The following is a 10,852-nucleotide window of genomic DNA, read 5'->3' as shown; positions in this document are numbered from 1 at the left end:
GGCAATAGCAATGTGTATACGTGCGGATTCATATAACCTAATAGATCTGAGAAGTTAGATTATCATATCACTTCACGGGATCATGTGTCTCGATCAGATTGTCATGCTAAATTAAAAGCTAAGATATGTACGACCTTGAGTAGCTACTACTCGATCATGAAATAAAGCTAAGATATGCAATCAGTTGGATTAATTTTATTTTAATGAGATATTTTATATGAAATTTATGATATAACATGATGAGTTAGGTATGATACTGTTGATGTCATTTCATACATGTCATGATACGAGTGATAATAAGATAAACTGGTTTTTAGTTCCAAAATCTCCACATAGTAGAATCTACGAGTTAATCAGTGAATCGAGTCTTATATCCATTCGCTAAGAATGATTCACTATTCATGCTTGACCTCAATTTCAATTAAACCATCCACGATTTGGACCCACTTGATGCTGAGTAGGTCAAAATCACACTGAACCGGCTTGAACTGATCTGTTAGCAAACTCGACCGGTCACAAAATCTCAATAACCAATCTAAACCAAAGCTCAATTGCTCTGAACCAATTTGAGTTGGGGCTCAATTGGCCTGAATCGACCATAAATAAACCCAATTAGGCCTGGATTCTGGATTAATAAGTCTGAACCGACAACATTTGAGCTCAATTCACACGAACCATCGTCCTGCACATTATGATACTCAATCGAAGCCATCGAAAGTGACCATGATTAGGCCTGAATCAGACCCGGTCGAATTGGGCCGCCCAGTAAGCTACGCACACTGTTCTTATAGATTTATCTCCACATTCATGCCAACTTATTCCAAACCACAGTTCTTCTGCAAAGCTTAATGTTGGAGTCAACCGAGGTAGACTTATTCCAAGATTGACTAATCCACAGCGGTCCTTAATCGTAATTATATATGTGCGCATGGCTTCATCAAAATGGGGCTCCACTTTGACTACGTAAAGGTCGTCCGATCACACGGAATAAGGGTGGGTTAGAATACATAACAAGCCCACCATTGACGTGTTCTTAATAATGATTCGTCAGTTTAATTTCTTTTTGGTCAGCATATCTATCAAGTTGGAAGTGAAAGGACATAAAAAGCTTGGAGTTAGAACAAACGAGGGTAATAAAAATATGGGAGGAATGATGGTCTTGTTGGGATTGTGAGAAGCAGTCGTTGGAGGTTGCTGCTGCTTCTCTTTCTTCGGTCGGTGGACCGTCGCATGAGTCGAAGAATCAGCTGGTACAAGCTGCGTTTGTTTACCCGGGAAAGAGCAGGTATTCATGATCTCATGCTTAAGTTTATATGCTCATCCCTCTCTCTCTCTCTCTCTTTCTATCTTCTTTGGCAGTCACCTTTTTATAACTCTTGATGATTAGTTTGGTAGCAATTGGATCACGCTACAGATAAAAAGGCAAGTCTTCAGCCAGGATGCCATGCCTCTCTGCTTCTGCTCGTCGACACACAAAAATGAGATCTCTTATCTTTCTAGGCTTCTTGGCAGCAGCTATTCAGGTCAACGCCCAGCAAGGTAAGTATATAATCAAAATTGTGTTTTTCTTAAACTTGGTTTTCTTTTTCGTATCCAAAAAATAATTATGCTATATCATAGTGTTTTTTTTTTTCCTTTTAGAGCAATTACAGTGTTGTTATTGCCGTCTCATCATGTCTTGCAATATGGTAGATCATCTCTCTGCCCCAGCCAGAGGGTTGGAGTTTTCCGTCTCTTTTTCCATACTAATTAGCTTTGATAATTATTTCGTGTATGATTGATTGAAAATGTCAAAACCTTTAACTTCTCTATATGAATAGAAGATCAAATCCTACGACTTCTCTAGATAAATCCTCCTAATAATTTTGTGATTTTTTTCTACAGGCTTTTTGCTTTATGGTAATTTTCTCTGTATAATTCCGCAGGCTTCTTGAGCATAGACTGTGGCATAGAGGGAGATTCCAGTTACAACGACACCGCCACCGGCATCGTATACGTACCGGACGCCAAATACATTGACTCGGGATCGAACCACAAAATTTCCAAGACTTACATGGACGCCACTACTCCAGCACAGGCCGAGACGCTGCGAAGCTTCCCAGATGGAGATCGCAATTGCTACACCATCGACGGAATAAACCAAGGAGAGAAGTACCTCATACGAGCTCTCTTCTTCCATGGCAATTACGATGGAGTGACTCCGGTTGCATTTGACCTTCATCTCGGGGTGAACACTTGGCAACGAGTGAATATTACTGAACCAACGGTGTCACCTCGGGTCGAGATCTTGACTGTCGCTCAGCAGGATTATTTCTCAGTTTGTCTGGTGAACATTGGTTCTGGTACTCCATTCATTTCTGCGCTTGAGGTGAGGCGTATCGATGTCGCAGATGTTTACAAGGACGATGTGAATCAGTCCGACTCTCTTGTTCTCGTTGGTAGGCTGAATATGGGGGCTGCTGCTGCTGCTAAAAAAATCATAAGGTTAGTGTTAGACTCGATCTCCAAGTCCTTATCAAGTATATGAAACAGCAAAAGAAAAGTAAAAGCAGGACGAGCTATTTCTTCCTCCTCTGTCCTATGCTCTCGTGAATCAATTAAGCACAACTCTGTTAGCTCCCCGAATTCGCACTAAGAATTCCTTCCTGCAATCTGAATGCTCTTGTCCGATCTCGTGAATGTTTGTGGTTGCGTACACATGTGTACAGGTATCCAGATGACGCCTACGATCGCAAGTGGGAGAGCTTTTCCTCTCCACCTCAATGGTCAGAGATAAATTCCTCGCAGCCGATTCAGAGGAGCCCAGGAGATGCCTTCCAAGTGCCTGCTGCTGTGATGGCCACCGCCGTGACGCCAAAAGATAACACTTCTTTGCAGTTCTACCTACCCTCGGAAGCCGGAGCCATCCGTCCAGTGTACTACATATACATGCACTTCGCGGACTTCGACCCCCTCAGCCAGACGGAGACGAGAAGGTTTGATGTGTATGTGAACGGCCAGCTAAAAGGGAGCAGCGTCAAACCAGAGTACCTCCTGTCGACTCATTTAAACATCACGTCTGAGCTCGGAACGGCGATCCGGTACGATTTTAGCTTGAACAGTACGAGCGGCTCGACCCTTCCCCCCATCCTCAATGCGGTAGAGGTCCACACCACTCTAACACTTCCCGACACAGCAACCGACAAAGATGACGGTACTTAATCTTGGCTTCCATTTTAGATTTAATGTTGTACCTATTAATCTTTGTCGTTCTTATCGAAATAATATGTGAGAAAACTATGGACTCCGAAACTTGGATCACAGGCATCTATGCTCGTCATATTGTCTGTGAAACTATTTGGTCCATAAATAGTTAGAGTGATCCTATATTTTAAAGCATGAAATAAATGAGCCAATTATTTTTTTGCATGTTTCCCTTGTGAAAATGACAGTGGATGCTATGATGAAGCTGAAGGATATGTATAAAATGACCACATGGCAAGGAGATCCATGCTCTCCGGAAAAGTATAGATGGAGTGAAGTAAGTTGTACCATCTCAGCCTCTGAACCCCCGAGGATCTCATCCTTGTAAGTTCCCTGATTTACGTGACACCCAGAAAGCCTCTTCTTGTTGATAATCTAAAAGAAAAGATAGATTTTTGTTACTTGTACCAAATAGTTCATCTCTCTCTCTATGCAGAAATCTTTCTTCTCATCGGCTGAGTGGTTCGATACCGACTGTTCTAGGAAAACTCACCGCCATGAAGTCCTTGTGAGTTCAAATTTCCTTTCATCAGTGGCCAATTTGAATTTTATGAGCTTATACTGTGGTAGGGAAATGCTGTCATGTGGTTGATCCAGAAAGAACAGGACTTTAAGCCATCTTTGTTTAGTTTCCATCTGTTAGTCTTATGAACATCTTGCAGGTCAGAAACAATTCACCAGAGTCGTAATAGAACATGACACCAACAGCAAGAATAGTGTGTTGCTGGAAATGTTCTCTTGAGCAACGAAATGCATCGTATTTCATATACTATATGGCTTGTCACTTCCTTTTTGTTCCAGGGACTTATCTTACAATGAGTTCACAGGGTCGATACCAAATTTCCTGGCTTCTATGCTGTCGCTTAGCATGCTGTAAGCGTTTGGTAGTCTCTTGGACAAACTCGAGCATTTTGCTGGGATTTCTTTGATGGTTCAGAGTTTTCTTTTTCATGCAGAAATTTGTCACACAACCAGCTCAGTGGGTCCATATCTGCTGCTCTCCATGATAGAAAACAAAATGGCTCACTTGATTTAGAGTATGCTTCAACAATTTAAGCACCAGTTCTTGAGCAGTGATGGTACCTTTGCATCTAATATGAGTTTTATTCTTCTGCAAGAACGGACGGTAATCCTCGTCTGTGCCCATATGGGGCTACGTGCAATTTTGTGGAGGAGAAGAAGAGCAAGAAGTTTGCAACGCCTGTAATTGTGGTGATTGCAATTATTGGAGCAGTCCTCGTAGTGTTACTGATAGTATTATCGGTGTACTTGGCAAAGAGAAGACAACAGAGCACTCGACGATGTAAGTTATAATCTAATAATCTTCTACAAATAAGGTAGTAGCATCACCATACCTAACTGCATTAGATTCTTGGTGCTACCTGCTCCCCCACAAGTACATTTCTTCTATATAAGTTCTATATTGTTTATCTTACCTTTTCAGGTTTTAATATATCGATGCGTTCGTGCTCGGTGCACCTTACATTGGTACGTTGTGCATTGCCGTCGGTTGCTTACATTTCGTTGTATGTATCATGCAGCGCAAGCGCCCAAGAGCCCGCTAAAGTTGGATGAATTAAAGGCCATGGAAGATAAACCAGTCGGAGTTGACAGTCATCAGTTCACGTACGAGGAGTTGAAGAACATCACCAATAACTTTGTGAGGGTTTTGGGCAAAGGGGGATTCGGGACCGTTTACTACGGTCGATTACCGGACGATGGAACGGAAGTGGCAGTCAAAATTAGTTCCCGATACGCCGCCGCCACAGAAGCGATGACTTGGTCGTCTACGTCCCAGACATCTGATTCTATGATGGACGGCACCAAGGAATTTTTGGCCGAGGCATGTCATTCAATACTAGTATGCGATGGCGATTTTTAACGTAGTGATTCTTTTATTCTGGTTTTGGTTGAGGTTTTTTGCAGGCATCGGTTCTATCAAGAATTCATCACAGAAACTTGGTGGGTTTGGTTGGATTCTGCAAGGACAACAAAGTTCTTGGAGTTGTTTATGAGTACGTAGCCCAAGGAAGCCTCAGGGACAATCTTTCAGGTACCAAGATACTGAAAATGAAAAAAGAATCATTTCAAGTTGGAGTTGTTTAAGGCAGATCTTTCCAGGGAATATATTGTCAAATAATGGAATTGCCAAGCTTGATCATGTTGTTCACTAATTTTGCATCGGTGTAATAGATTTCTTGTTGGAACATGAAGCAGATGAACTATTTTTCAGGTCGCAACATAGATTAGTATTTTCTTGTATATATGAAAGTCTTATGTAATCTTATACATTACAGAGTTCATTTATTTTTGTTTCAGAGAAAGCTGGCGGAGGAGGCTTAAATTGGAGACAACGTCTACGGATTGCAATTGAAACTGCGTCAGGTTAATCTCACAGTAAGTACTATCGCCACAACTCTTGAACTATGTAGCTAATGATCAAGCTACAAACAGGGTTGGAGTATTTGCACAAGGGATGCAGACCACCTATCATTCATCGAGATGTGAAGACCAGCAACATTCTCTTAGACCACAACCTGGAAGCCAAAATCGCAGACTTTGGGCTATCCAAAACTTTCCAAACTGATGCCAACACTCATGTCTCTACTGACGTGGTCGTAGGCACACCAGGATACGTAGATCCAGAGTAAGTTCTGCTTTCGATATTGAGCTTTATCAGCTCGACTAATGTCGATCGATCATATTAAATTCTAATGTATGCTTCGTTTCAGGTACCATAACACATACCAACTGAACGAGAAAAGTGATGTATACAGCTTTGGAGTTGTTCTTCTGGAACTCGTGACAGGGCTGCCCCCCGTGTTGAGGTACCCAGAAAGCGGTCACATAGTGCAATGGGTGCGGCAGAGGCTAACCAAAGCGGACATCAGTGAAGTTGTGGATTCAAGACTGGAAGGGCAATATGATATCAACTCTATCGTAAAGGTGATAGATATAGCTATGAGTTGTATCAACACGGATGGAAGTAAGAGGCCGACTATGTCTGAAGTGGTGATGCAGTTGAAGGAGAGTCTGCAAGTGGAGGCGAGTCAGGAGAGAGGTAATAGCAATGGCAATTTCGTGGAGGGAGTTTACAAGAGTCCGAGTGTCTCAAGTTGAGATGGGACGTTTAGACATGGAAAATACCATAAGCGGTCCAATGGCAAGATAGTGGCATCGAAATGCATGGATGGCCATTTTGTGGAAGAAGACTATATGGTGGTTCATGATGTCTGCATTATTTATAATTCATTTTGCTAGTCTCAGTGCCCTGAATGTGGACATGGGAAAACGAGATTGTTTATTTGGTGTTGTGAAGGCTTTGGGTCGATGGATCAAGATTAATGATCCTTCTTTGAAATTGGAATGCGATCGTTTTGTCCGGATTTGTGTTGAGATTGATTTATCTTTCTCCACTCCCATCAATTGGTAGTTTTAGAATTGCTCGTACGAAAACCACCCTTCAATCTGCCTTCAGCCACAAGCTCTTGGAGTGCCTTGTTCAAGTGGCTAAGAGGCGGAGGTTGGGCGTCGAGAGGTCAGTTGCCCTCAGCAGCGAGGTCACCCCTCTGATGTCCGCTGTGCAACCTGCCACTATCGAGCATGCCCGGTCGGAGGAGGAAGGGGAGGTTGTCACCGTCACCGTATATTTGATTAATCGTATGTTCAATCTCATCCCTTTACATTCCTTGAGTCGGTTTACTTGGTTGGCTAGTGATAGTCTTAAGAGGATCACGGATTGCAGCTCTTAGGGGTCTTCGTTTGGTTGCTTGGGATAAGATTATCCTTTTCAAGCATAAAGGTGGCTTAGATATTAAAGATTTATATTTGATGAGTCTGTTTTGTAGGTTCAATCTTGACTTTTATAGATTTATATTTATACGTGTTCTCTGCTTATAAAATAGTACACAAGGTACGAGTATTTTTCGACAAACATGTATGGTGTTCTTTCGCTGCCGAACTACGATGCAGAAATGCTTTGCCAAGCTTTCGGTTGTCGAGGCACTCGTCATTGCTTTTCTATAATAAACTCTTCTTTTTGTGTAAAAGATTTCACTCTATTCTGCCCTCCGCGAACGTCCTAAATAACAATATCATAATACAAATATTGTCACATTTTCACAACCCAAATTATAGCGTAATTTGATCACTAACAAAAACATCTCGTTTTGATATCTCAATCACGTGAATTATAGTTGCAACTTCTAAGAAATTGATCCAACATACTTAAGTCTAAATTAAATATAATCATTACAATTATATTTGTGCTATTTCTTTTAGCATATGTAGGCCATTGGTCTTAGAATCCCAAACAATCAAGTTAATTACTGGGTTGAAAAATCGAGCCCAATAATTCAATCCACAAGATGGTGAGCATCCGCAAACTTCGTCGCATATTGACTTGACGGTGAACTTTTGATTCATGGCATAGTTTATGATAGAACATGTGCTATGACTATTTTAAACTCTCTTTAAATCTTTAAATATTTTGATTTATGATTGATGTGAAGGTAAACTGTGGAAACAACCACTGCACGTATAATTTTCAACAATACGTGTGACATTTCAAATATTTATAAAAACTCATAAAAGTGACATCCTTGATTGATAATTTTTTTTTGGAACATTAAGTAAGTAAATGTGAGTGATTTAAGTGGATTTTTTTTTCTTTGATTATTCTTTCAAAGAATAGACAATGAAAGTGGGTCAAGTCAATTAATCCTTTTTTTAATGATTATGACACAATTTATGATATGCACTATTTCAAACTCTATTTAAAACTCTACATCCTTTGGTTAATGATTGATGTGAATGTAAACAGTGAATATTTTAAATATTTATAAAAAAAATCATTAAAGTGATGTCCTTTGTTGATATTTTTTTTTTTTTTATTATTCTTTTATAGAATAGACAAAGTAGTCGGGTCAATTCAATGATAGTGATTGAGTATATTTCTCTTTATATTTTTAAAAAGTCAATGAACCTCAATAAGTTTTCCCGCTTTATAATGACGAAATTAGCCTCTTGGAAAGACGAGTAGATGATTGATGATGTATTTAATGTTTGATAATTTTACTAAAAATAATAATAGGAATTATTATAACTGTACAAATTTATTGGGCTTGCTCTGCATTAGATCATTAAATTTTTATATTTGCTTTTCCTAGAAGTCTTGTTACAAATATTTGAAACTCCCGATTAAATCTCTACATCCTCATATAAAGATTGATGTCGATATAAGGTGTGGAAATAGCTACTGTTTCAAAGAGCAAATGACAGTGATTTAAAGTAGCATTTTTCTTTGATGTCTATTCAGTGAATACATATATTCTACGCAACACGACGGAGTGTCTCTCTCATTTTTTTCGAATCACATCCAGAAATTTTATAATGTCATGCCACATAACTAATCTTATAATATGATCATATGAGTCTATTAGGAGCTTCCAAATCAAGATCACAATCGATTGAATCATTCAACACAGTTAAGTATATAACAATGATATAAGTGATTTTTTTTTATTTTCTTCATTCAAGAATTAGATAATTCATTGGTCAAGTAAACGATTGTGATTCATAATAGCTTTCCTTGATTCCCTTTTATGAATGAATTATTTGACACGACACACAATTTTTACTATAAATTTCATGTCACATAAAAAGATGTGATAGTTGATAAAAAGGATAAGCGATTTAATAATCCATTTGATAAACGATTTGGAGTTAATACCAATAAGAAGAAGCTTGCGATTTCTAATATACTAATGGGAAGCTTGCAACTCCTTTAAAAGATTAGACAAATTAATTGGAGCTTATAATTGTATTTATCTTCTGAAATAATAATAATAATAATAATAATAATAATAATAATAATAATAATAATAATAATAATAATAATTGGGTCAAGTAAATAATTGCATTTTTAAGTAATTTTTTTCTTGTCTTTTCGGTGAATGGATTTCTCCTAGACAATATGATGGATCATCCTATTGACTTAAAAAATTCTAATGACAAACAAGACTTAAATATTTTAGATTAATATTTTAAATTTCACAAAATTAATAAGTTAATTATCTCAACAAATTGGATCTCGACGACATTGATATATTTAAGTTGTATTATTGCTTTGTTAATGGAAGACACATAGTAATGATAAATCATTAATCTTTATTAGATAATCTAATTGATACCTTTGTAATTTTCAAGTTATCTTTATATGAATCTAAGTTTAAAATTTGAATATATGTGTATCATAAGATATATTAATCATAAATTTAAAATTATTATATAATTATCTAATACGTAATCGGTTGGAAGCTAACATCTTGTAGAACTATGTGAAGGGTATGCTTAACAATTGCTCCTTAGGTGCTTAAATTAGTAATCCAAGAGGAATCTAGGTAAAATTATGTGTTCTTAAATTATTTGAGAAAATTTTTAGAAATACATCTAAGACCTTTTTACAGGTGCATTGAAATTAAGGGATGAATTAATCTAAACAAAATAGTTATATGAAATCGTTAGATATTACTTAATTGATTATCACTCATGTGAATTAGACGAAAGAGTTGAGTAATGCATTAAATTAGAAGTTATAAAAAATTAGATTGTGACATACATCCCAATCCAATTAACCTATATACAAAACGAATTAAATTTAAAAAGCACTAGAGACACAAAATAGAAGAAGTCAAAGTAAGGATGTACAATTTCTTTATCAATTTGATGGGCAATTCAAAAATAACCTTTATTGTCTCTTTTTCACATTAGTCCTCTTTAAGTTTTACAATTACAATTAGAACCATAAATTAAGAGAAAGTTAATTAGTATCCCCACTATCTTACACCCAAATGAAAAGGAAAGTGATAGATTTGTATTAGTATAAAAGGACTCGAGAAACTTTTCTCCAAGAGCATAGATTTTTATTGTTGAAAATACATATGAGAGGAGAACACAAACCAATTCTTCTACCAAGTTTATTATCCAAGTCAATGGAGGTAGACTTAGTTCAAGATTGACTAATCCTCTATGTTATTAAATATGCCACTTGATCAGTCTCTCTCTCTATATATAACCAAGTAAAACACATTATGGTGAGTGCTCCATCCGTGAAGTCTCTTAACTATGTCCGTATGCCTTTGTCAAAATAGGTCATAATCATAGTGGACTAATATTTTAATATGGGGCTCCACTTTGACTTGGTAAAGATGGCCAAACTCATTTTGTTAATTCGTAAAACAGGGAAGATGGCCAAAAGGTCCATTTTGTAAACCGCAAAGTCGTCTCAAGTAAATGGATCTTCGCAGTTAAAAAAACAACGAAGGATGGTGACATATACGAGATAAAAAATTGGAAGTAAGATCAAACGATGAGAACTATAAAAAAGCCGGAGGTTGTTGCTGTTTCTCTTTCTTGGGTCAGCAGACTGCTTGCATAAGTTGAATTTGGTGCAGTTTGCATTTGTTTATCTGAGAAAGACCACGTATTCATGATCTCATGCATAAGTTTATACAATCATGTTGCAGGCATGTATGTATGTATTTAACCCCCGCCCCCCCTCTCTCTCTCTCTCTCTCTCTAATGAAGTTTGGTAGCAATTGGGTGACGC

The 10,852-nt window shown here is 37.8% G+C and overlaps 1 protein-coding gene across 2 annotated transcripts; it reads left to right on the top strand.

Annotated features, from left to right (window-relative positions):
* Window positions 1-1,148: 1,148 nt before the first annotated feature.
* On the top strand, window positions 1,149-6,635 carry LOC135607737 (probable LRR receptor-like serine/threonine-protein kinase At1g51860). Of its 2 annotated transcripts, XM_065099776.1 has the most exons (14): window positions 1,149-1,285; window positions 1,388-1,539; window positions 1,926-2,484; window positions 2,709-3,193; window positions 3,432-3,567; window positions 3,680-3,751; window positions 4,045-4,116; window positions 4,200-4,280; window positions 4,362-4,546; window positions 4,785-5,086; window positions 5,170-5,296; window positions 5,563-5,628; window positions 5,698-5,890; window positions 5,976-6,635. In XM_065099776.1, the coding sequence occupies exons 2-14, from the start codon at window positions 1,440-1,442 to the stop codon at window positions 6,361-6,363; spliced, it is 2,766 nt and encodes a 921-aa protein (XP_064955848.1). In that variant the 5' UTR covers window positions 1,149-1,285; window positions 1,388-1,439; the 3' UTR covers window positions 6,364-6,635. The 2 variants fall into 2 exon arrangements, with proteins under 2 accessions (XP_064955848.1, XP_064955853.1); XM_065099781.1 differs by lacking the exon at window positions 1,149-1,285 and having other exon boundaries at window positions 1,445-1,539; window positions 1,885-2,484.
* Window positions 6,636-10,852: the final 4,217 nt, after the last annotated feature.

Source organism: Musa acuminata, chromosome BXJ1-2 (genome assembly GCF_036884655.1).
Source record: "Musa acuminata AAA Group cultivar baxijiao chromosome BXJ1-2, Cavendish_Baxijiao_AAA, whole genome shotgun sequence".
NCBI classification, from domain to species: domain Eukaryota; kingdom Viridiplantae; phylum Streptophyta; class Magnoliopsida; order Zingiberales; family Musaceae; genus Musa; species Musa acuminata.
The sequence above is the reverse complement of the archived record's forward strand: the minus strand, read 5'-3'. Positions and strand labels throughout refer to the sequence as shown.

Bases quoted from the DNA above. Each gene is read 5' to 3' on its own strand.
- LOC135607737 (XM_065099776.1), top strand. From the start codon at position 1,440: ATGCCATGCCTCTCTGCTTCTGCTCGTCGACACACAAAAATGAGATCT. The intron at 4,281-4,361 runs GTATGCTTCAAC...TTCTTCTGCAAG, and splicing joins AATGGCTCACTTGATTTAGA to AACGGACGGTAATCCTCGTC. The intron at 5,297-5,562 runs GTACCAAGATAC...TTTTTGTTTCAG, and splicing joins CCTCAGGGACAATCTTTCAG to AGAAAGCTGGCGGAGGAGGC.